The 21,139-nt window shown below is 41.2% G+C and overlaps 2 protein-coding genes across 3 annotated transcripts in view; one reads left to right on the forward strand and one right to left on the reverse strand.

Annotated features, from left to right (window-relative positions):
• Window positions 1-9,860: 9,860 nt before the first annotated feature.
• Window positions 9,861-15,192, forward strand: tpt1 (tumor protein, translationally-controlled 1). 2 transcript variants are annotated; one of them, XM_086123610.1, is made up of 6 exons: window positions 9,861-9,960; window positions 11,446-11,513; window positions 12,978-13,165; window positions 13,269-13,377; window positions 14,673-14,789; window positions 14,875-15,192. In XM_086123610.1, the coding sequence occupies exons 1-6, from the start codon at window positions 9,876-9,878 to the stop codon at window positions 14,875-14,877; spliced, it is 570 nt and encodes a 189-aa protein (XP_085979736.1). In that variant the 5' UTR covers window positions 9,861-9,875; the 3' UTR covers window positions 14,878-15,192. The 2 variants fall into 2 exon arrangements, with proteins under 2 accessions (XP_085979736.1, XP_085979737.1); XM_086123611.1 differs by lacking the exon at window positions 9,861-9,960 and adding an exon at window positions 10,369-10,530.
• A 1,627-nt stretch (window positions 15,193-16,819) lies between these two features.
• The window catches only part of LOC147198007 (general transcription factor IIF subunit 2-like), a 34,041-nt gene continuing 29,721 nt past the window's right edge, over window positions 16,820-21,139 (reverse strand). The window contains exons 8-10 of the mRNA XM_086124169.1: window positions 19,643-19,742; window positions 19,403-19,546; window positions 16,820-17,289 (exon numbers count right to left, since the gene is read on the reverse strand). Coding sequence (XP_085980295.1) covers window positions 17,146-17,289; window positions 19,403-19,546; window positions 19,643-19,742 — 388 coding nt within the window. The 3' untranslated portion in view covers window positions 16,820-17,145. The remainder of the gene's footprint in view (window positions 17,290-19,402; window positions 19,547-19,642; window positions 19,743-21,139) is intronic.

A 21,139-nucleotide genomic window follows, 5' to 3' on the forward strand; every position in this document is an offset into this window, starting at 1 on the left:
ACACTTTACATTGTCCATTGGTGTGAGTGTGAGCTCAAATAGTGCGGAAAAGAGGATCAGAAAATGCATGGCGAAACACATTTTTGTGAACGAGTAAGGACGGAGCTGGATTCGGACCCTGCACCTCCACAGTGCAACACCGACGCACGAACCATTCGACTACCAGGCAGGTCATAAACACCTTACATTGTCGCAAGATAAGACCGTTTATGACCATTTGAGCGCAGAAAGTGAGGCTTATTTTTTTAAGTATAGGAAGGTATTTTTCACAACAACAAAAAAAGGACCATGAATAGTAAGGCGTTTTAACAGCAAAAAAACAACAACCATGTATCGAAAGGCGTTTTTCACAAGAAAAAAAATGACCATATATGTTCAGGTGTTTAGAACCCAAAAAAGACAACAATGTAGAGTAAGGCGTTTTTCACAGCTCAAAAAAAACATCTTGTATAGTAAGGCGTTTTGGGGCGAAAAAAACGACCATGACATTTCGGGCTAAAAACGCCTTACTATACTATGCCGTTTTTTTCGGGCTAAAAACGCCTTTTTATACTATGTCGTTTTTTTCGGGCTAAAAACGCCTTATTATACTATGTCGTTTTTTTCGGGCTAAAAACGCCTTAGTATACATGGTCGTTTTTTTCGGGCTAAAAACGCCTTACTATACAAGATGTTTTTTTTGAGCTGTGAAAAACGCCTTACTCTACATTTTTTTCGGGCTAAAAACGCCTTACTATATATACATGGTGGGGGGGGGGGTTTCGGCTAAAAACGCCTTACTATACATGGTCGTTTTTTTTTCGGCTAAAAACGCCTTACTATACTATGTCGTTTTTTTCGGCTCAAAAACGCCTTACTATACTATGTCGTTTTTTTCGGGCTAAAAACGCCTTAGTATACATGGTCGTTTTTTTCGGGCTAAAAACGCCTTACCATTCATGGTCGTTTTTTTCTGGCTAAAAACGCCTTACTATACTATGTCGTTTTTTTCGGGCTAAAAACGCCTTACTATATATACATGGTGGGGGGGGTTTCGGCTAAAAACGCCTTACTATACATGGTCGTTTTTTTCGGCTCAAAAACGCCTTACTATACTATGTCGTTTTTTTCGGCTCAAAACGCCTTACAATAAATACTATGTCGTTTTTTTCGGGCCAAAAACGCCTTACTATATACTATGTCATTTTTTTCGGGCCAAAAACGCCTTACTATACATGGTCGTTTTTTTTCGGGCTAAAAACGCCTTACTATACATGGTCGTTTTTTCGGGCTAAAAACGCCTTACTATACTATGTCGTTTTTTTGGGCAAAAAACGCCTTACTATACTATGTCGTTTTTTTGGGCAAAAAACGCCTTACTATACTATGTCGTTTTTTTGGGCAAAAAACGCCTTACTATACTATGTCGTTTTTTTTGGCCTAAAAACGCCTTACTATACTATGTCGGTTTTTTCGGGCTAAAACGCCTTACTATACATGGTCGTTTTTTCGGGCTAAAGACGCCTTACTATAATGTCGTTTTTTTCGGGCTAAAGACGCCTTACTATACTATGTCGTTTTTTTCGGCCTGAAAACGCCTTACTATACATGGTCGGTTTTTTTGGGCAAAAAACGCCTTACTATACTATGTCGTTTATTTCGGGCTAAAAACGCCTTTCTATACTATGTCGTTTTTTGGGGTAAAAAACGCCTTACTATACATGGTCGGTTTTTTTTTAGCTAAAAACGCCTTACAATACTATGTCTTTTTTTTCGGCCTAAAACGCCTTACTATACATGGTCGGGTGTTTTTTGCTAAAAACGCCTTACTATACATGGTCGTTTTTTTCGTGCTAAAAACGCCTTACTATACATGGTCGTTTTTTTCGGGCTAAAAACGCCTTACTATACATGGTCGTTTTTTTCGGGCTAAAAACGCCTTACTATACTATGTCGTTTTTATCGGGCTAAAAACGCCTTACTACATGTTTTTTTGGGCAAAAAAACGCCTTACTATACTATGCGGTTTTTTTCGGGCTAAAAACGCCTTACTATACTGTCTTTTTTTTGGGCAAAAAAAGCCTTACTATACTATGCCGTTTTTTTCGGGCTAAAAACGCCTTACTATACATGGTCGGGGTTTTTTTAGCTAAAAACGCCTTACTATACTGTGTCTTTTTTTTTCGGCCTAAAACGCCTGACTATACATGGTCGTTTTTTTTTTAGCTAAAAACGCCTTACTATACATGGTCGTTTTTTTCGTGCTAAAAACGCCTTACTATACTATGTCGTTTTTTTTCGGCCTAAAAACGCCTTACTATACATGGTCGTTTTTTTTAGATAAAAACGCCTTACTATACTATGTCCTTCTTTTCGGGCCAAAAACGCCTTACTATACTATGTCGTTTTTTTTGGCTCAAAAACGCCTTACTATACTATGTCGTTTTTTTCGGCACAAAAACGCCTTACTATACTATGTCTTTTTTTCGGGCCAAAAACGCCTTACTATACTATGTAGTTTTTTTCGGCTCAAAAAAGCCTTCCTATACTATGTCGTTTTTTCGGGCCAAAAACGCCTTACTATACTATGTCGGGGGGTTTTCGGCTCAAAAACGCCTTACTATACTATGTCGTTTTTTCGGCCAAAAACGCCTGACTATACTATGTCGTTTTTTCCGGCTCAAAAACGCCTTACCATACGATGTCGTTTTTTTCGAAAAAAACGACCATGTATAGTAAGGCGTTTTTAGCCGAAACCCCCCCCACCATGTATATATAGTAAGGCGTTTTTAGCCCGAAAAAAACGACATAGTATAGTAAGGCGTTTTTAGCCAGAAAAAAACGACCATGAATGGCATGGTCGTTTTTTTTCGGCTAAAAACGTCTTACTATACTATGTCGTTTTTTCGGGCCAAAAACGCCTTACTATACTATGTTGTTTTTTTCTCGCCAAAAACGCCTTACTACTATGTCGTTTTTTTCAGCTCAAAAATGCCTTACTACTATGTCGTTTTTTTCGGCTCAAAAACACCTTACTATACTATGTCGTTTTTTTCTGCTCAAAAAAGCCTTCCTATACTATGTCGTTTTTTCGGGCCAAAAACGCCTTACTATACTATGTCAGGGTTTTTTCGGCTCAAAAACGCCTTACTATACTATGTCGTTTTTTCCGGCTCAAAAACGCCTTACCATACTATGTCGTTTTTTTTGGCTCAAAAACGCCTTACTATACTATGTCCTTCTTTTCGGGCCAAAAACGCCTTACTATACATGGTCGTTTTTTTTCGGCTAAAAACGTCTTACTATACTATGTCGTTTTTTTCGGGCCAAAAACGCCTTACTATACTATGTCGTTTTTTCGGGCCAAAAACGCCTTACTATACTATGTTGTTTTTTTCTCGCCAAAAACGCCTTACTATACTATGTCGTTTTTTTCAGCTCAAAAACGCCTTACTATACTATGTCGTTTTTTTCGGCTCAAAAACACCTTACTATACTATGTCGTTTTTTTCTGCTCAAAAACGCCTTACTATACTATGTCCTTTTTTTCGGGCCAAAAACGCCTTACTATACTATGTCTTTTTTTGGGCCAAAAACGCCTCACTATACTATGTGGGGGTTTTTCGGGCCAAAAACGCCTTACTATACTATGTAGTTTTTTTCGGCTCAAAAACGCCTTACTATACATGGTCGTTTTTTTTCGGGCCAAAAACGCCTTACTATACTATGTCGTTTTTTTCGGCTCAAAAACGCCTTACTATACTATGTCGTTTTTTTCGGGCCAAAAATGCTTTACCACACTGTCGTTTTTTCGGGCCAAAAACGCCTTACTATACTATGTGGGTTTTTTTGGCTCAAAAACACCTTACTATACAATGCCTTTTTTTTTCCGGCCTAAAACGCCTTACTATACTATGTCGTTTTTTTTTCGGGCCAAAAACTCCCTACTATACTATGTCGTTTTTTTCGGCTCAAAAACGCCTTACTATACTATGTCGTTTTTTTCGGCTCAAAAACGCCTTACTATACTATGTCGTTTTTTTCGGGCCAAAAACGCCTTACTATACTATGTCGTTTTTTTCAGCTCAAAAATGCCTTACTACTATGTCATTTTTTTCGGCTCAAAAACGTCTTACTATACATGGTCGTTTTTTTCGGCTAAAAACGCCTTACTATACATGGTCGTTTTTTTGTGTTAAAAACGCCTTTGTATACATGGTCGTTTTTCTTCAGCTAAAAACGCCATACTATAAATGGGCGTTTTTTCCGGCAAGAACGCCTTACTATACATGGTCATTTTTTTTCGGCTAAAAACGCCTTACTATACATGGTCGTTTTTTTCGTCAAAAAACACCTTACTATACAGGGTCGTTTTTTCCGTTCAAAAAACGCCTTACTATACATGGTCGTTTTTTCCGTCAAAAAATGCCTTACTATACATGGGTTTTTTTCCGGCTAAAAACGCCTTACTATACATGGTCGTTTTTTTCAGCTAAAGATGCCTTACTTTACATAATCAATTTATTTTCCGGCTAAAAACACCTTTCTATACATGGTCGTTTTTTTCGGTTTTAAAACGCCTTACTATACATGGTCGTTTTTTTCGTCAAAAAACGCCTTACTATACATGTTCGTTTTTTCCGTCTAAAAACGCCTTACTATACATGGCCGTTTTTTTCGGCTAAAAGCGGCTTACTATACATGGTCGTTTTTTTCAGCTAAAGATGCCTTACTTTACATAATCAATTTATTTTCCGGCTAAAAACGCCTTACTATACATGGTCTTTTTTTTCGGTTAAAAACGCCTTACGATACATGGTCGTTTTTTTTTTCAGCTAAAAACACCTTACTATACATAGTCATTTTTTTTCCGGCTAAAAACACCTCTCTAAACATGGTCGTTTTTTCCGGCTAAAAACGCCTTACTATACATGGTCGTTTTTTCGATTAAAAACGCCTTGCTATACATGGTCGTTTTTTCCGTCAAAAAACGCCTTACTATACATGTTCGTTTTTTCCGTCTAAAAACGCCTTACTATACATGGCCGTTTTTTTTGGCTAAAAGCGGCTTACTATACATGGTCGTTTTTTTTTTGTGTGTTAAAAACGCCTTTCTATACATGGTAGGTTTTTTTTCAGCTAAAAACCCCTTACTATACATGGTCGTTTTTTCCGTCTAAAAACGCCATACTATTGATGGTCATTTTTTTCAGCTAAAAACGCCTTACTATACATCGTCATTTTTTTTCCGGCTAAAAAGACCTTTCTAAACATGGCCGAAAAAAACGACCATACATAGTAAGGCGTTTTGGGCCGAAAAAAAACGACCATGTCCAGGAAGGCGTTTCTGGCTGAAAAAAACCACGGTGTATGGTAACGCTTTTTTTGGCCGAAAAAAACAACCATGTATACTAAGGCGTTTTAGCCGAAAAAAACGACCATATATAGTAAGGCGTTTGTGGCTGAAAAAAACGACCATGTATATAGTAAGGCGTGTTGGGCCGGAAAAAAAACGACCATATATAGTAAGGCGCGTTGGGCCGAAAAAAAAAAACGAGCATGTATAGTAAGGCATTTTTGCCCGTAAAAAAACAACCATGTATACTAAGGCGTTTCCGGCTGAAAAAAACGACCATATATAGTAAGGCGTGTTGGCCGAAAAAAAACCCGACCATGTAAAGTAAGGCATTTTTGGCCTTAAAAAAACAACCATATATAGAAAGGTGTTTTTGGCCAAAAAAAACGACCATGTACAGTAAGGCGTTTCTGGCTGAAAAAAAACGACCAGGTATAGGAAGCTGTTTCTGGCCTAATAAAACTACGATGTATGGTAAGGCTTTTTTCGGCCGAAAAAGCTAAAAACATTCAGGAGACGCCTGGAGTCGGAAAGACTCAAATCTACGAGACTTTGAAAAACAAGGAAGCAATTCTTACTCAGTCTGATTCTGGCAATTTCCATGCTCAGAGTGAATTGCTTGTGGTCTACTTATTCAATTGCATATGATAATAACACGAACAACAACAATATACATTGATAATAGGTTTATTTCTTATCAACAAATGCTGCAAATTTTTTAATAATTCAGGCATACAAGATTTTCTGAGAAATTTCATCCCATGGTTCAGTCTTTGAGTTCATAAATTCTCCTCTCTTTACTCTGCTTCCAATAATGCAAGGCTTTCTCAAAGTCAATTTATCATCACAAAAAGCTATCCAACTTTATCTGCTTCCTCTGTGATATCTCTGCAATAAACTTTCGCCACACTTGTTCACAACACTTGTTTTAACGTTACACAACTTGGAAATCGTCTGCTTCCCGCGAGGTGAAGGCCGAGCTCTCCAATATCGTCTCGCGAGAACGGAAATCTCGTCACGCGAGATTACTTAACGCGAGAACAAAACAACAATGGCAGTGATGGTCAAACTGTGATCTTTTTTTTTTTTTTTTTGACTGAGAAATTTCCTTGCATCCCAAAAACGCACATTATTTGGAACTGTGCGTCCCGTGGGAATATTTTGCGTCTAGGAAGCGGGACGCGACGAGATGGCTGTGTATAGTAAGGCGTTTTGGGCTGAAAAAATGACCATGTATAGCAAGGTGTTTTTAGCCGAAAAAAAAACGACCATGTAGAGTAAGGCGTTTTGCGCTGAAAAAAACGACCATGTATACTAAGGAATTTTGGCCGAAAAAAACCCAACCATGTTTGGTAAGGCTCTTTTCGGCCAAAAAAAACCCCCGACCATGTATATTTAGGCGTTTTTGGCTAGAAAAAAACGACCATGTATAGTAAGGCGTTTTTGGCCGAAAAAAATGACCATGTAGAGCAGTGGTGTCAAACATACGGCCCGCGGGCCGGAACCGGCCCGCAAGGAGGTTCAATCAGGCCCGCAGGATAATTTAAAAGTGGGGAAAAGACACAGAATTAATATTTTTAATAAGGTGCAATTCATTGAATATCCGCTAGGGGACACTGTTTTGATCAGAGAAGAAGACAACAGCAGCCTCAGTCCGTCACTGAGACAGACCCATGACAGCAGACGCTATCAATAGCACTCTCACATTTACACATTTAATAGCACTCTCCTTAGTTTGTAAGGTGTAGGCAGGGATTACATTTAGATTTTATATGCACGTGTAAATGGTTTAAAACTTCTTTTCTTTATAAATTTCATTTAATCTTAACGTGCATTACTATATTTTTCAAAACCAATTAATTGTTAAAGTTTGTACAATCAGTGGGATCAGTTGCAATGCATATATGTGAATGATAAAAGAAAATTGTCGAAGGAAATGTAAGGTGCTTCATGAAATGTTTTGTAAAAGATATGTTCATTAAATTTCAACATGTTCCTAATGTTCTTGTGCTTCTTTATACCAAAACAAAGGTTAGACATATTGTTTTGGTTATTTATAGCAAAGTATGGTATCATTTTAATGTTCCGGCCCACTTGACATCTACCGAGGCCGTATGTGGCCCACCATGTGAAATGAGTTTGACACCCCTGATGTAGAGTAAGGCGTTTTGAGCTGAAAAAAACGACATGTATACAAAGGAATTTTGGCCGAAAACCCCCCCGATCATGTATAGTAAGTTGTTTTGGCTGAAAAAAACGACCATGTATAGTAAGGTGCTTTTAGCCAAAAAAAAACCCCAGACCATGTATGGTAAGGCTTTTTTGGCCCGAGAAAAACGACCATGTAGAGTAAGGCGTTTGCCTTACTCTACATGGTGTTTGCCTTATGGCGTTTGCCTTACTCTACATGGTCGTTGTTCATCGGAAAAAACGACCATACAATACAATACAATACAATACATGCTGATTTATATAGCGCTTTCACAACAGCGGCAGCTGTAACAAAGCGCTTAACAAAACAGTTAACATAAAGTAAAATAATAAACAAAACACATAACATAAAACACGGACAGTCGTGCAGTCCTAACCACTTTTCCGTCACACGCTTTGTTGTTTGAAGCAGTATGAGATGAAAGAGAGAATAAAAGTGTCCTTTAACCAGTGGATCAGAGACGTCATGCTTAAAATGTGCACACGTCAGCTACAAGCTAAGTTTCAAAGTCAACAAGAAGGTGTCGCATCCATTGACGAAAAAAGAGACCATGTTTCGTAAGTCGTCTTTAGCCCAAAAAAATGACCATGTATCGTCAGGCGTTTTGTGAATTGTTCCTTGGTGTGAGTGTGAGCGCGAATACTTGTGCGGAGAAGAGAATCAGAAAATGGATGGCCACGCACATTTTTGAGAACGCATTGGAAAGCCGGAATCAAACCACGCACCTAGACAGCGCGGGACCAACGAACTAGCCATTCGACTCCCAGGTCGGGAATGAATGCTCTGTAATGACCCTTGGTGTGAGTGTGAGCGCGATTAGTTTTGTGGGGAAGAGGATCAGAAAATGGATAGACATGCGTGTTTTTGAGAACACACAGGAAGGCTGGAGCTGGAATCGAACCCTGCCGCTTCGCAGTGCAAAACCGACGCACTAAACATTCGTCTACCAGTCAGGTGATGAGCAAACACTATTGTCCGTAGATGTGAGTATGAGTGCGAATAGCTTTGCGGAGAAGAGGATCAGAAAACGCACAGCCACGCACATTTTTGAGAACTGGCCCGCCACATCATTTTATGTGGCCCGCGAAAGCAAATACAGCACGTCAAGTTCCATGGTGCTTGCTAAAGTCTGAACCAAAATTTCAAATTTTCATACAGTATGTAATCCACAATAACAGTCATTATTCTTGATTTCTGATTTTAAAACCTGTTATTCATCAATTTGTTGTGAGCTGTGTATTTGGCTGAAAAAAACGACCATGTATAGTAAGGTGCTTTTAGCCAAAAATGTGTGCCAAATATGTGGTTTCCCAAAATTCATAACGGCCCTCCAAGGCAAACCGTAACCACAATGTGGGCCGTGACAAAAATGCTCTACAGGGCTCCCTGTAGTTAATAAAAATGCAGCATAAAAGAAGTTGTAAACTTATGTTCTTAATTGCCCTTAATTTTCAGGGAACGCTTCAAAAATCAATAAAAATCAACCTGTGGTGTTCATTTCATCTGTGTATGTCATTTTCCCCACCCTTCCAATTAATAGTTTTGTCGGAAAATGCGCCTGGCGCCCTTCCCCTCAAACCCCACTGTCGTGCTACATGCCTTCCTGGTTCCCGCTCTGCTTTTCCTGCCGTCTCCGGTCAGTTCCGATGATGATCACATTATATCTTCGGGTCATTTTGGGCCAATTTGACATACAGTATGTCAAATAATGGTTGCCGTCAATTTGACATCCCAGTATGTCAAATAAAGGGTTAGCTGATTGCCCTTAAAAATAAAGATGTGCCCTTCCTTTGGCAGCAATGATCTGAACAGCAGCTCAGTGATATGTGGCTTTCTGTTCTTTAAATCCACTGTGAATCCCCTGCTGAATGGAGAAAAAGTCCTTAAAAAGTTCATCTTAATTTTTACTGCACGTTTGTGTTTGTTGAACTGTATGTTTGTACATTTTTTTCTTCCCAGATGGCACTCGAGTAGGCAGCCGTCGGCAAGTGCTCTTTAAGAGCCTTGCTTTTTTATTTTTAATTTTTTTTTGTCTTTTGTTTTGTCACATGGTGTTTGTTGTTACGTCATGTGGGCAGGATGTGGATTGTTTTCATCTTTTTCTTCGTCAAAGGAGAAGAATCTATTTGGTGGTTGCGCTTCTCGGCAACTCGCGTGAAACCTGCGCTGACTGATTCTGATTGGGAGGAATTTCGGCGTCATTTGACTGTCGGCGCTGGACAGCCCCGGGGAGCCTGTGTTTTTTGCGCCTGTCATGGGCAGCATTTTTCACAGCCCCGTTTTGTTCAGTGGAGATGTCAGCGCTGTTTGACAGTCTGCGTTGGTGACATGGTGAGGCTTCTTGGATGGCTGCTGAAGTTGAGGATGAGGAGGGAGGAGCGTCGGCGCGGAACGCAGATGCGTATTTGGAGCTGTGAGTCGCGGCTTGGAATTGAAATTGGGACAGGAGAAGTGAACCAATCGCTTTTTTTCGTCAGTGGACGCTACAGCTTCTTGTTTACTTTGAAACTTAACTTATAGTCGACGTGTGCACATTTTGAGCATGACGTCTCCGAGCCACTGGTGAAAGGACACTTTGATTCTCTCATCTAGAACTACTTCAAATAACAAAGCGTAGGAGGGAAATGTGGTTAAAATTGCACGACTGTCCGTGTTTTTATGTTCTATGTTGTGTTTATTATTTTACTTTATGGGCAAAAGCCCCATTTAGTTGTTTGCCCACGGTCCAAAACCCCCCCGAAAAAAGTGATTACCTGGGTGTAGTACCGGCCTTGGCCACACCGTAAGTGTGGCAGCAAAGTCAGCGAGTCAAAAGCTAGCAATAGCCCACCCCCGTGATGACGTCAACAGGATGTAAATAGTCCGCATCGTGGCCTACTCGGCCTTTTCCTCTCGCGTTTGGTTTGGGGCGGCTGGGTTTCTGTCGCGGCAAGATTGAACACCAAAGCGGCAAAAATGATCATCTACAAGTGTATCATCAGCGGTAGGTCGTTTCTTGATCTACCCCCTCCCTTATTGCTTTCACAATTGCCGTCGCGGAAGTTATTTGAGTGGTTAAAAAAATGTTTCAAAATAGTTCTTAGATTGCGTCCGCTAATTCGCCGCCCAGCTAACTCGTGCCGTCGTGGTCCTGATGCTAATGCTAAAAAGATGACGCCATAATTTACGGCGGCCATTGTTTGAGCGTTATCGTTACATTTTAAATAATTCGTATAACGTGTGAGACGGCTCCTTGTGAACGTTGATGGCGCCCCGGAGTCGTGTAGTAGTTACTCGCTCGCTTGTACAGTAGTTTAAACGCTGAGGGAAGATGTCTTCATGATCGATCTAAACTTAGCATTAGCATCACACCAACGAGAATCTTCTCCCCCATCTGCTTAAACGCTGAGGGAAGATGTCTTCACGATCGATCTAAACTTAGTATTAGCATCAAACCGACGAGAATCTTAGCCCCCATCTGCTTTATTGGCGTACGTTTATACCTAAAGACCGTTTGGGCGCTTAGTTGATAGCCAATTTGAGGTCTACAGCACGTACTAGTACCCTCTGGACAATCCGGCGCACCCAATAACCGCCTGTCTTAATTTCGTCATACTCGTAGGCAAACTGTGTGTTACTAGTTAGGCCCAACGGTGCACTAGCATTCAAAGTGCGTCACTAGTCGCACTACTAGTATCGTGCCACCTAATTCCCATTTTTGCCGAATTGGTAGCATGCTGTTGTCACACTAATCACTAAGCCAAAATTCATTAACTTTTATGATTAGTAAGTTTGTCACTATATTAGGGCGCTGATTTGAAACTTGTAATGTGGAAGTGTCATCAATAGGACAAAGTGTGCTGGTATTGAATAAAATGAACTAATTTTCCCCATAAAAATGTTTCTCTTTCTTGCTTAGGTGATGAGATGTTCTCAGACGTCTTCCCGATCAAGGAGACTGCAATCTTCTATGAAGTGGAAGGAAAGGTAAGCCAGTAAGATGCATGGTACAAGGAAGAAATGTTTTGCTATGTTGGCTCAATGACTCATGGGACACCTCATCATGTTTTTTAGTCATCTGCTGCCGAAACATCACACAACATGTGAATGACTAACATAGCTACACAATTAAGACTTATGATAGGAGCTCACCTAAATGCAGAGGTGGAGGATCCTTTTCTGGCCAGTGAGAGTATTTGATCTGGCCCTGTTCTAAATTCAGAAGCACTGCTATTAAGAGCTCAAAAATATTTCGCCCACTAATGTCCAGAGCATGCTGCAGTGATTCCCAACTGTTGAGCAGCCAAAAGTTGTTTCATTTCATTTATCCCAAATTGAGATTTCTGCTGGTCATTAAAAAGAATTAAGTCATTAAATGGAGTATGTGAAAATTAAGGCTAAATGTCATTAAAAAAAAAAAAAGATAAAATATGATGTCAAGGTGCATGATTTAATTAAGACACCATTGGTAGGATGTGAGTTATCACTGAGAACTCAGCTCGGCTGCTCCAGCTCTCCAAGGAGTCTGCATGGGCCAAATGTATGCCTGGCTTATCACTTGCAATGACCCCAAGTCACTTCCGCTTTACAATTGAGGCGTATTTTAATCAATGCCTGAAGAAGAGACAGCACATTTGACAATAAAGTTGTATTCAACTCAAGATGTCCAGTGTAACATCAGTGTTATTTCTGGCCCGATGGTTGGAAAGCTGCATCACAAATTACACTATTCACTCAATTGAACTGCTGAACTTTGCTTGCCTTTGCGAAGGCACCTTCGCTGCGGTGTGGCTTTTGCATGAGGCAGACTATGTTCGTGCACATGGAGCCTCCTTGATGGCTGCTTCTTACTTTAGCACGGACGAAAGCATCCCTCTTCATGGTGGAAGACTTTCTTCCCCAAAAGCAATCCTCATGAGTTAATTGATTTGATTTCTCCATCCTGATCGGTTCAAATGCACTCTCTAGAAACTACACGCAACAGCATCCCTCCTACTTTTTGTTCTGCAGCATGGTCCTGGCTGATCTTTTACAGCTGCCACACGCTGGACAAATTTTAAAAGATACATCATTGGTAGGCAGTCGAAGTAGCTTTACCTATTGTACTTTTATGTCATGGGGAATAAAAGTGCTAGTAAGAGTATGAAAAACTTGAAAGAAATATATTTTTTGTACATTTAACGCAGATATAAAATGCGTTATGAGTCACAAATTAACCATGGAAATGTGCGTGATTGTGCGTTAGGACGAGAGCATTAAGTTTGTAATAATTAAACATTGACCTTGGGTGACAATTTGCATGCATGCAATGAAGAGGTTGGATTCCTTCCTGCAATGCACCCTCTGTCAAAAAAAATCTATTGGATTGCTGTAGTGTGCAATATTAATCGGCCATTTGAAAAGCAAACTCCCAACAACTGGTGATGCCTACTATTGTCCCACTTGTTTTAGGTCGTCACCAGCACCTCAGGGGACATCGACGACTCTTTAATCGGTGGTAACGCATCGACTGAGGAGCAAGCGGAGACCACAGATGTGTCTGTGACGTCTGGCGTGAACATCGTCCTTTACAGCAAGATGCAGGAGACTACCTACGACAAGAAGACTTACCTCGCCCACATCAAGACTTACCTCAAGAGGTGCGTCACCCCGTGCTTAGCCGTCTTATCTTTCTATATCGATTGGCATACTTTAAAAGGGATGTTCTGGTGCGCAGTCTCAAGTATTTCTTTTCTTGTTCAGCATAAAGGCAAAGCTGCAAGAAACCAACCCTGAAAGAGTGGAGCAGTTTATGTGTGACGCCAATAATGAAGTGAAAAAGCTTCTCCAAGGAGGATTCAAGGATTTACAAGTAACTACATGTGCACGCGTTCACTGCAAAACATACAGGGGTGGGCTTGTTTTTCAAATCTTCCTTTTGGATAAATCTTATTTTTGATGCTCACCCCACCTGACACCTCCTGTGCTCAGTCCCCATCTTCTGATTTATTTAGCTTCAGCTTTTGGCATGTCTGCGGAATCCCGCATTTTCACGTTTTCATGAAAATTACTCCGGATATTAGTTGACGTCATCGAACAAACACGCGTTTGAGTTCGTTGTTTTGATGTCACGAGCATAGCCGTGTTGAGGCACTAAAACTAGTAACAGACGGTATTTTCGTCTCTTTATAAACATGCTTGCTGAACCCCAGTGGAACGAATAAAAGATGCCGCGGACAAGTAAAAAAAATATATATATTTGGACAAAAATGATAACACAGATTAGCAGAAAAATGCGTGCGTCCGACTTTGAGCGTCACGTCGTCTCGGCTAGCTTAGTTTAGCTGTTGTAGCTCAAAGCTTCTTTGATATAAGATAAGATAAGAAAACCTTATTAGTCTCGCAATGGAGAAATTCCCAATTCACAGCAGCAAAGTTATGAAAGGAAGAAGTAGAACAACAAAATATAGGAGCTGCTGGAAAGGCAGCCACTCTCGTGGCGCCATTTTGAAGTCAAAATAACAAAAATAATACAACACAACACATAGGACACAGACAGTCGTGCAATCTTCACCAATTATCTGCATACGTAACGTCGGTTGCGTCGGCGCTGACTGGTTGAAACCAAAAGAAAGTCCACTTTCTGCTAAATGATATAGTAAGCAAACTTTTTTGGGGGGTGTCGCAAGCGGATAGTCAATGAGGCCGAGGAATATACGTGGATTGTCGGCGATTTCTTCAGCCAACACTTTAGAATTCTCTTTGCCTCATTCAGCATTCTGCTCTGTTTTCTTGCAGTCATCTTTACTGGATGACTTCTACTTAGAACTCAACTGTATTTAGAGTCCTTTAAAACAACCATCGCTGTATACAACGTGCTGTACATGGGAACGTAACGGTGCTGAACATCCTCCGTTTTGCAGATAATTTCTCGAACAAAAGCAAATCAACAACTGACAGGCTTCAGAAGAAGGAAATGCATTTGATCCCTACTCGAGCAATAAAGACTCTTAAAAAAATGTCATCTGGGAAACCAACTATAGTCTTCTGGGGCCTCGTACAAAACCATTTTGATGATTCGCACTGAAGCAAAAAAAAAAAAAAAATTAAAAAAAGACTGCTCACCCACTCGTCTTGTCTTTATTTAATCCCTGTTGTCTTTGTCAGTTTTTCATAGGGGAGTCCTTGAACACTGACGGCATGGTTGCAATCCTGGACTACCGTGAGGACAATGTCACACCTTTCATGCGCTTCTTTAAAGATGGCGTCATATCTGAGAAATGTGTAAGTACACAAGGATAAATGTTAAATGTACTACTGCGCCAAATGTTGCATACTATTTCTTAATCATTGATTGTTGTTTTTGCAGTAACGACATGGACTAACCTGTTTATCAACTGGCTGCTGCTGCTTCTCCCTAAACGCACGAGAGCAGAATGCATCATTTGCTATATTTACATCATGGCCCGGTGAACAATAGTTTTAACTTTTTTTCCCTTGCCGAATAAATTTGACTTTTTTTTTTTTGTCAGTAAAACTGAAGGAAAATGCTCAAAGCTCCCAGATTTGGACTTTTTTGACATCGGGCAAAGATGACTGCTTTCCTCCACACTCTGGGTACACGGTTGCATTCAAAATTTCATCTCCATTCTGGCTTTAAGTTCGGAAATAAATCTGGAGTACCATTTTTTGCTTGTTTACTTTTTTTAAATGGGATTGACAAAGTCATATGTGACTAATTGGGATATTGGCTTCAGTAAACTAGTAAGCAAATACATTCTGTGTGATGGGACTGCAAGGGTTTGGGATATGGTTGCAGTTAAACTAGGCATGCACACAAATTGTTTTGAAAGGGGACGTCAACCCAAAAATTGTCAGTACAATACCCCCCCCCCCCCCCCCCCCCCCCCCCCCCCGACCAAACACAGCGTTCCGGTTAATACTGAGTTTGCTGAATAGAAGTTCAGCGGCAAAACCCGCCTGTTTTTAGCCATCTCGGGAGCCGGATATTTTTGCCACTTGCTGTCAGAGGAAAATGACATCAGTTGCTCGAGGGTGAATTAATGACCAATCGCTGACCGGCTGTTTTCAGAAATTAAGACGCGATTAGTTGTTACCTGAGCCCTGACGAATCGAGCTGCATAAAGCTAATTGTGAAGTCAATTGTTGAATTGAGTGCTGTTTTTTTGTGGTTCATTTTCACACTATACCCTCAAAACCAGATTTTTTTTCTACAGCGTCACATGTACTAGTTTGAAGATGGATGAAAGGAAAAACCTCCCTTTGACACTGACGAGGCTTGAGAAAATCAGTTATTAAAATAGATGGAAAACACTGTAGATCACAGGTATCTAACCCAAGGCCTGGGGGTCGGATCTGGCCTGCCACATGCATCTTGTTTTATATAGTGCTTTTATAACAGCTGCAGCTGTAACGAAGCGCTTTACAAAACAGCATGAAGTAAAATAAATAACAAAAACAGTCGTGCAATCTTAACCACTCCCTCATACACTTTGTTGTTTGAAGCAGTTGTAGATGAATGAAGAGAGAATCAAGGTGTCCTTTAACCAGTGGATCAGACGTCATGCTCAAAATGTGCACGTCGGCTACAAGCTAAATTTGAAAGGCAAGAAGAAGTTGAGGTGTCCAATGATGAAAAAAGAGATTGGTTCATCTCTCCTATCCCATGTAAATCCGCATCAATTCCAAATACAGTACGCAGCCGCGCTCCGCATCATTTTGCATCTTCCCCCCCCCCCGGAAGAAAACCATGTGTGTCAACTTGTATGGTCCTTGTTAAAAAAATAGTGAAATGTCAAATTATGTGTAATAAATGATGAGATGATTTTGTTACCCTTAAAAGTAATAATGTGATAATGAGATTAAACATAACGGCCCTCATAGGGAAGACACAACTCAAAAGTGGCCCGCGACAAAAATTAGTGACATCCCTGCTCTAGCTCTAGATGACTCAAGTCTGAACTTTCTTGTGGAAGTTGTCCTAAAATGGTAAATACAAAGGCCCAAAACAAAATAACAGCCGACTTTTGGTTTGGCATTGAATTAGAATACTAGTACATTCCAACATCAGCAACATCACTTAAACTAGTCCATTCCAATAAATAATATTCAAAGTCTGAATGCCCGTGCACAGTTCATGTATCTTCCGTGTTAAAAATCGAGATGAGAGGCAAGTATAGCCATTGCCATCTAGTATCAGGGATCAGTAAGTGCACGTCAACACGCGGACTTGTCAATTGCACCCATCATTCAAAGGTTGGTACACATTTTAGACAATTACCACCGCTGGCAAGTGTTGCATCTGCTTTGAACACGTAAGCGTCCCCGTGCACGTGTCTGGCTTTGGGTGGAGTCAGATAGCGGTTGTAGATTTTAAAATCCAACGCAACATGATTCCACCCCATGTGGTGTTCTGCAGTTGCCATAGCAACATCAAAAGCAAGAGCCAATGTTGAAAATGAACTTTACTGGACTCTCCAACATGGAGGCAAAGGCTTGCATTGGCATCACTGAAAAGAAAAACTAATCCTGATAGCTAAACCGTAATAAAGGCTACTGCATAACTGAAGTAACAGTGTCATGCTGGCAGGAAGAAAAAAAAGTTGCTTGTAAATGGAAATTAGGCCGTCTGCATCTCTTCTTCCTCCTCCTCCTCCTCAGCTGACCGGTAGTGTCTGTACTCTGCTTTCAGCTCCCATGTGCTTTTGTGAGCACCTTTGCTGTTGTATGTACCAATGTCCCTCATGATCTCTTTCAGGTAGGTCTACGGCACATTGCAGAAACATGACTTTACTTTCAAGATCTCAATACCGATCAGCTGAGAAGTTGAACCTGGATTGCAGCGTGTCAATGATATTTGAAATGACCCCTTTATAGCCCACAGGTGTCAAACCGGGGATGCAAATCATGTGAGGCCCATGAAATCTTGCTGTTTTTTTTTTAAACTTTTGTTTAAAACTTACAATAAATGAGCTAATAATCAAATTCAGGGCCGATTATGTAATATGATAGGGACGCAGAACATATTAGGTAAGGGACAGGAAGTGTACCTGCCTTGGATGGTAGCCTAGCATATAAACAGTGCATCTGAGCTTCTGGCAAGCAGAAGGCATGACCCCCGAAAAATAGCATTGCCCATACGCCATAACAAAAACAGCCAAAGCAAATGCAAATATTTAGCGTACAATTCTTTCTGTTCAAACTGTGACTGCTGCACCCGTGTGCATCTATTATTGCCTAAAACGAAGGATCTACTGTATTCATGTTGCACTTACATATATAAATATTCTTGATGTATGAACAAAAGCTCAGCAGGCTTTTCTGCAACAAATGTGAATTGAACCCCGAACTTGGAAGACCCAAGCTGCATGCTGAACTATGAGTTTTAACAAGGACAATCAAGATTATGGAATTAGGTTTGACAGCCATGCTATTGCTACAGAGTTTCTAATTTTGGGTAGGTTGTGGAGTGCTGAGTGCACTGTTTCCCAACCTGTCTTATGTGCTGGGAAATCATCAGGTGTGACTCAGGAGTTTTTCCAATAACACCTATTTGGTCAGAAAATAATTTTTGACAAATGTATCATGCCAGCGAGGAACAGTCCATCCGGAACTCTTGACAGCACTTCACTTTTTCCACATTTTGTTATGTTAGATTCATCGCATTCTATATATTGCTGCATTTATCTTTGCCTCAGTACTGACTAGTTTTCCAGGTCCTATCACTGAAAAACATCCTCACAGCATGATTCTGCCCATCCGTGCTTCACTGTCGGGATAGATTTGGTCAGGTCATGAGCAATGCCTGGCGTCCTCCAAACATGACCCTTGGCATTCGTGCCACACCGTTCAATCTTTGAATCATCAAACCAGGGATTTTTCTTTCTCGTGGTCCGAGTCTTCTTGCCTTTCGGTAAACTCCAGGTGGGCTGCTGACATGCACCGTCAACGGTGCCACCGTAACAGGTGTGTGCCTTTCCAAATCATGTCTGATCAATTGAATTTACCACAATTGAACTCCCTATTATGATCATTGGAAACATGATGCACCCGAGTTCAGTTTTGAGCTCCGTGGCAAAGTCTATGGACTAATGTTTACGTGAGTTCCTATTTTAATGGTGATAAATTAGCCATTTGGGTGTTCTGTGTCGAATTTTGGAATGAAGCTATAACATCGCAAAACGTGGACAAAGTGCTGCTGTGAATACGTTACAGATGCACTGTATGAGGGTAAAAAAAAGCCAGTTGACTAAAATTTCAATGGTGAGGATAAACCCATAAAAGACCGAAATGTCACTTGACAGCCCACTCACTATCTTGAACCAGACAGGATTTGTGAGTTGAGATTCATAAATGTTGGACACAGCGACCTAGTCAACAAACCTCCACAGGGTGTCGCTGTGGTGCTTCGAGAGCCCTGTCCGCCGTCTGCACAGTTTGTTGAACAGCAAGACTTTTGACAATGGGCATTTCAGTTACTTCAGTTCAGTTAATTGGAGTGCTAGCCAAGTGCTTTGGGAGAGGAATGGTGGCATGGAGTGCATTGCGGCGTTTGTCTCCCACTCAGGCGATGGTTACGCAATCAGAGGGAGCGGAGGACCTCAAGGTCTCATTCTCATCAGCACCTACACATTGCTGTTCTCTGCTCGCTGGAACAAATCCACTGTTATCGAAGCAACCCGTGTGTGTGTGTGTGAGGAAGAGAAAAGAGAACTGGCCCAAATTGAAGCCACAGCAGATAGTGTGAACAGACACAAACGTCATGCTGTGGGCGATTGGCGCAAATGGAACAAAGCAAGGTGGATGGTGGGCAGGTGTATTGTTTGTTTGTTGCACGGTTGCCGTCAGCACCGTTTGTGCTCGTGCGTTTTGCTCACCACGGGTTGCTTGGTGATGTCCACCAGATCTTTTATGTTGTAGTACTGGTGCTTCTCAAACGCAGAGAAGAGCATGTCCAATACCACCGGTCGCTCAGCTCTCACCATCTTGCCCTCGGATTTCTTCTTCTTCTCATATTCCACCTGTGGAACACATCGGAGGTCATCTCTAAGGTTGCTCCGAGGTGTACGGACGGACGCTGACATTTTTGCCAGGCGTGGGAGAAATGTCGCTCTCACGTTGAAGTCGTGGTTGGCCACAGGCTTGTAGACGGTCGTGATGGCTCTCTCCAGCTGCTGTGATAAACGCTGCGGCTTCAAGGACTCCTTCATCTGAACCCTGAGACGCACAAACACATGCGTGCATGTGTTTTTTTCAATACAAGCATCTGACTATCAACAGTCCTAACACAACATAATTGTTAGTCTTGATTCTGCCAAAATTAACGCATTCAAATTAGGTCTGGACTTTGGGCTGTAACTGACTGCAAAGGCCTTCCAAGTCATAAAAATTAAAAGTTTACTTTTGGCCCCTCAAAAAGGAGGAGGCATTTACTGTTAAGTGCAACTGTTCTTCACCTGATTTCGATGTAATTGCCTTCAAATGCAAACTGATCGTCTTTCTTTAAAATTTTGTCGATTGTGATGGTGGTTAGATCCAAAAAGAGGAGAATTGTGTCTGTGGTTCAAAATGTATGGACCTGAATATAGATGCTAATTGTTGGGCCATATGACTATGAAGTACCAATTACATGTTAGCATCCGGGTAGCGCAGGCTATAAGGTTACTTTAAATTGGAGTGGAATTCACTTTGTTTTATGTTTATTTTGACAGTAACCTTCAGCTGAAAGTGGTGATGCACAGTTTGAAGCCTCTTTTTTAGACAATATTGACTACTTCTTGTTTGCTTTCAAACTTAAGCTTGTAGCAGACATGTGCACATTTGGAGCCTGATGTCTCTGATCCACTGGTGAAAGGACACTTTGATCCTCTCCTCTTTCATCTACAACTGCTTCAAACAAAAAAGCGTGTGCAGGAAAAGTGGTTAAGATTGCATGACTGCCTGTGTCTTATGTTATGTGTTGTGTTATATTATGTTAACTGTTAGACCGGCCCGGTGGTCAAGTGGTTAGCACGTCGACCTCACAGTGCAGCGGCGGGTTCAATTCCAGCTCCGGCCTCCCTGTGTGGAGTTTGCATATTCTCCCCATGCCTGAGTGGGTGTTCTCCGGGTACTCCGGTTTCCCACCACATTCCAAGAACATGCATGGCAGGCTTCTTGAACACTCTAAATTGTCCCTAGGTGTGAGTGTGAGCGCAGATCGTTGTTTGTCTATGTGTGCCCTGCGATTGGCTGGCAACCGGTTCAGGGTGTCCCCCGCCTACTGCCTGAAGACAGCTGGGATAGGCTCCAGCACACCCCGCGACCCCTGAGAGGGTAAGCGGCTCGGAAAATGGATGGATGTTAACTGTTCTGTAAAGCATTTTCACAACAGCTGAACCTGTTGTGACAGAGCTATATAAGATGTATTGTATTGTCCTTTTATCACCACTGTATAACTAACAGAGCCACACCGCTTCATGTTTAAAACTACACTAAGCAAGTACTGTATATATTTACATATTGATCTCCAGTTAAGATAAACCAAGCTAAATCATGACATGTGGCACGTCTTTCTTGTTCCTCATTTGCCTTAATGGAGGGACATTTGTTGGACAGATCACTGTGTACCAAAA

This window comes from Hippocampus guttulatus, chromosome 11 (assembly GCF_054856545.1).
Source record: "Hippocampus guttulatus isolate MCC_2025c chromosome 11, RoL_Hgut_1.0, whole genome shotgun sequence".
NCBI lineage: Eukaryota > Metazoa > Chordata > Actinopteri > Syngnathiformes > Syngnathidae > Hippocampus > Hippocampus guttulatus.

What these genes read in the sequence shown, in the direction of transcription:
- tpt1 (XM_086123610.1), top strand. Translation starts at nt 9,876, where the DNA reads ATGGTGAGGCTTCTTGGATGGCTGCTGAAGTTGAGGATGAGGAGGGAG. An exon ending in TCTATGAAGTGGAAGGAAAG is followed by an intron (nt 11,514 to 12,977) that starts GTAAGCCAGTAA and finishes CACTTGTTTTAG; the next exon opens with GTCGTCACCAGCACCTCAGG. An exon ending in GAGGATTCAAGGATTTACAA is followed by an intron (nt 13,378 to 14,672) that starts GTAACTACATGT and finishes TGTCTTTGTCAG; the next exon opens with TTTTTCATAGGGGAGTCCTT.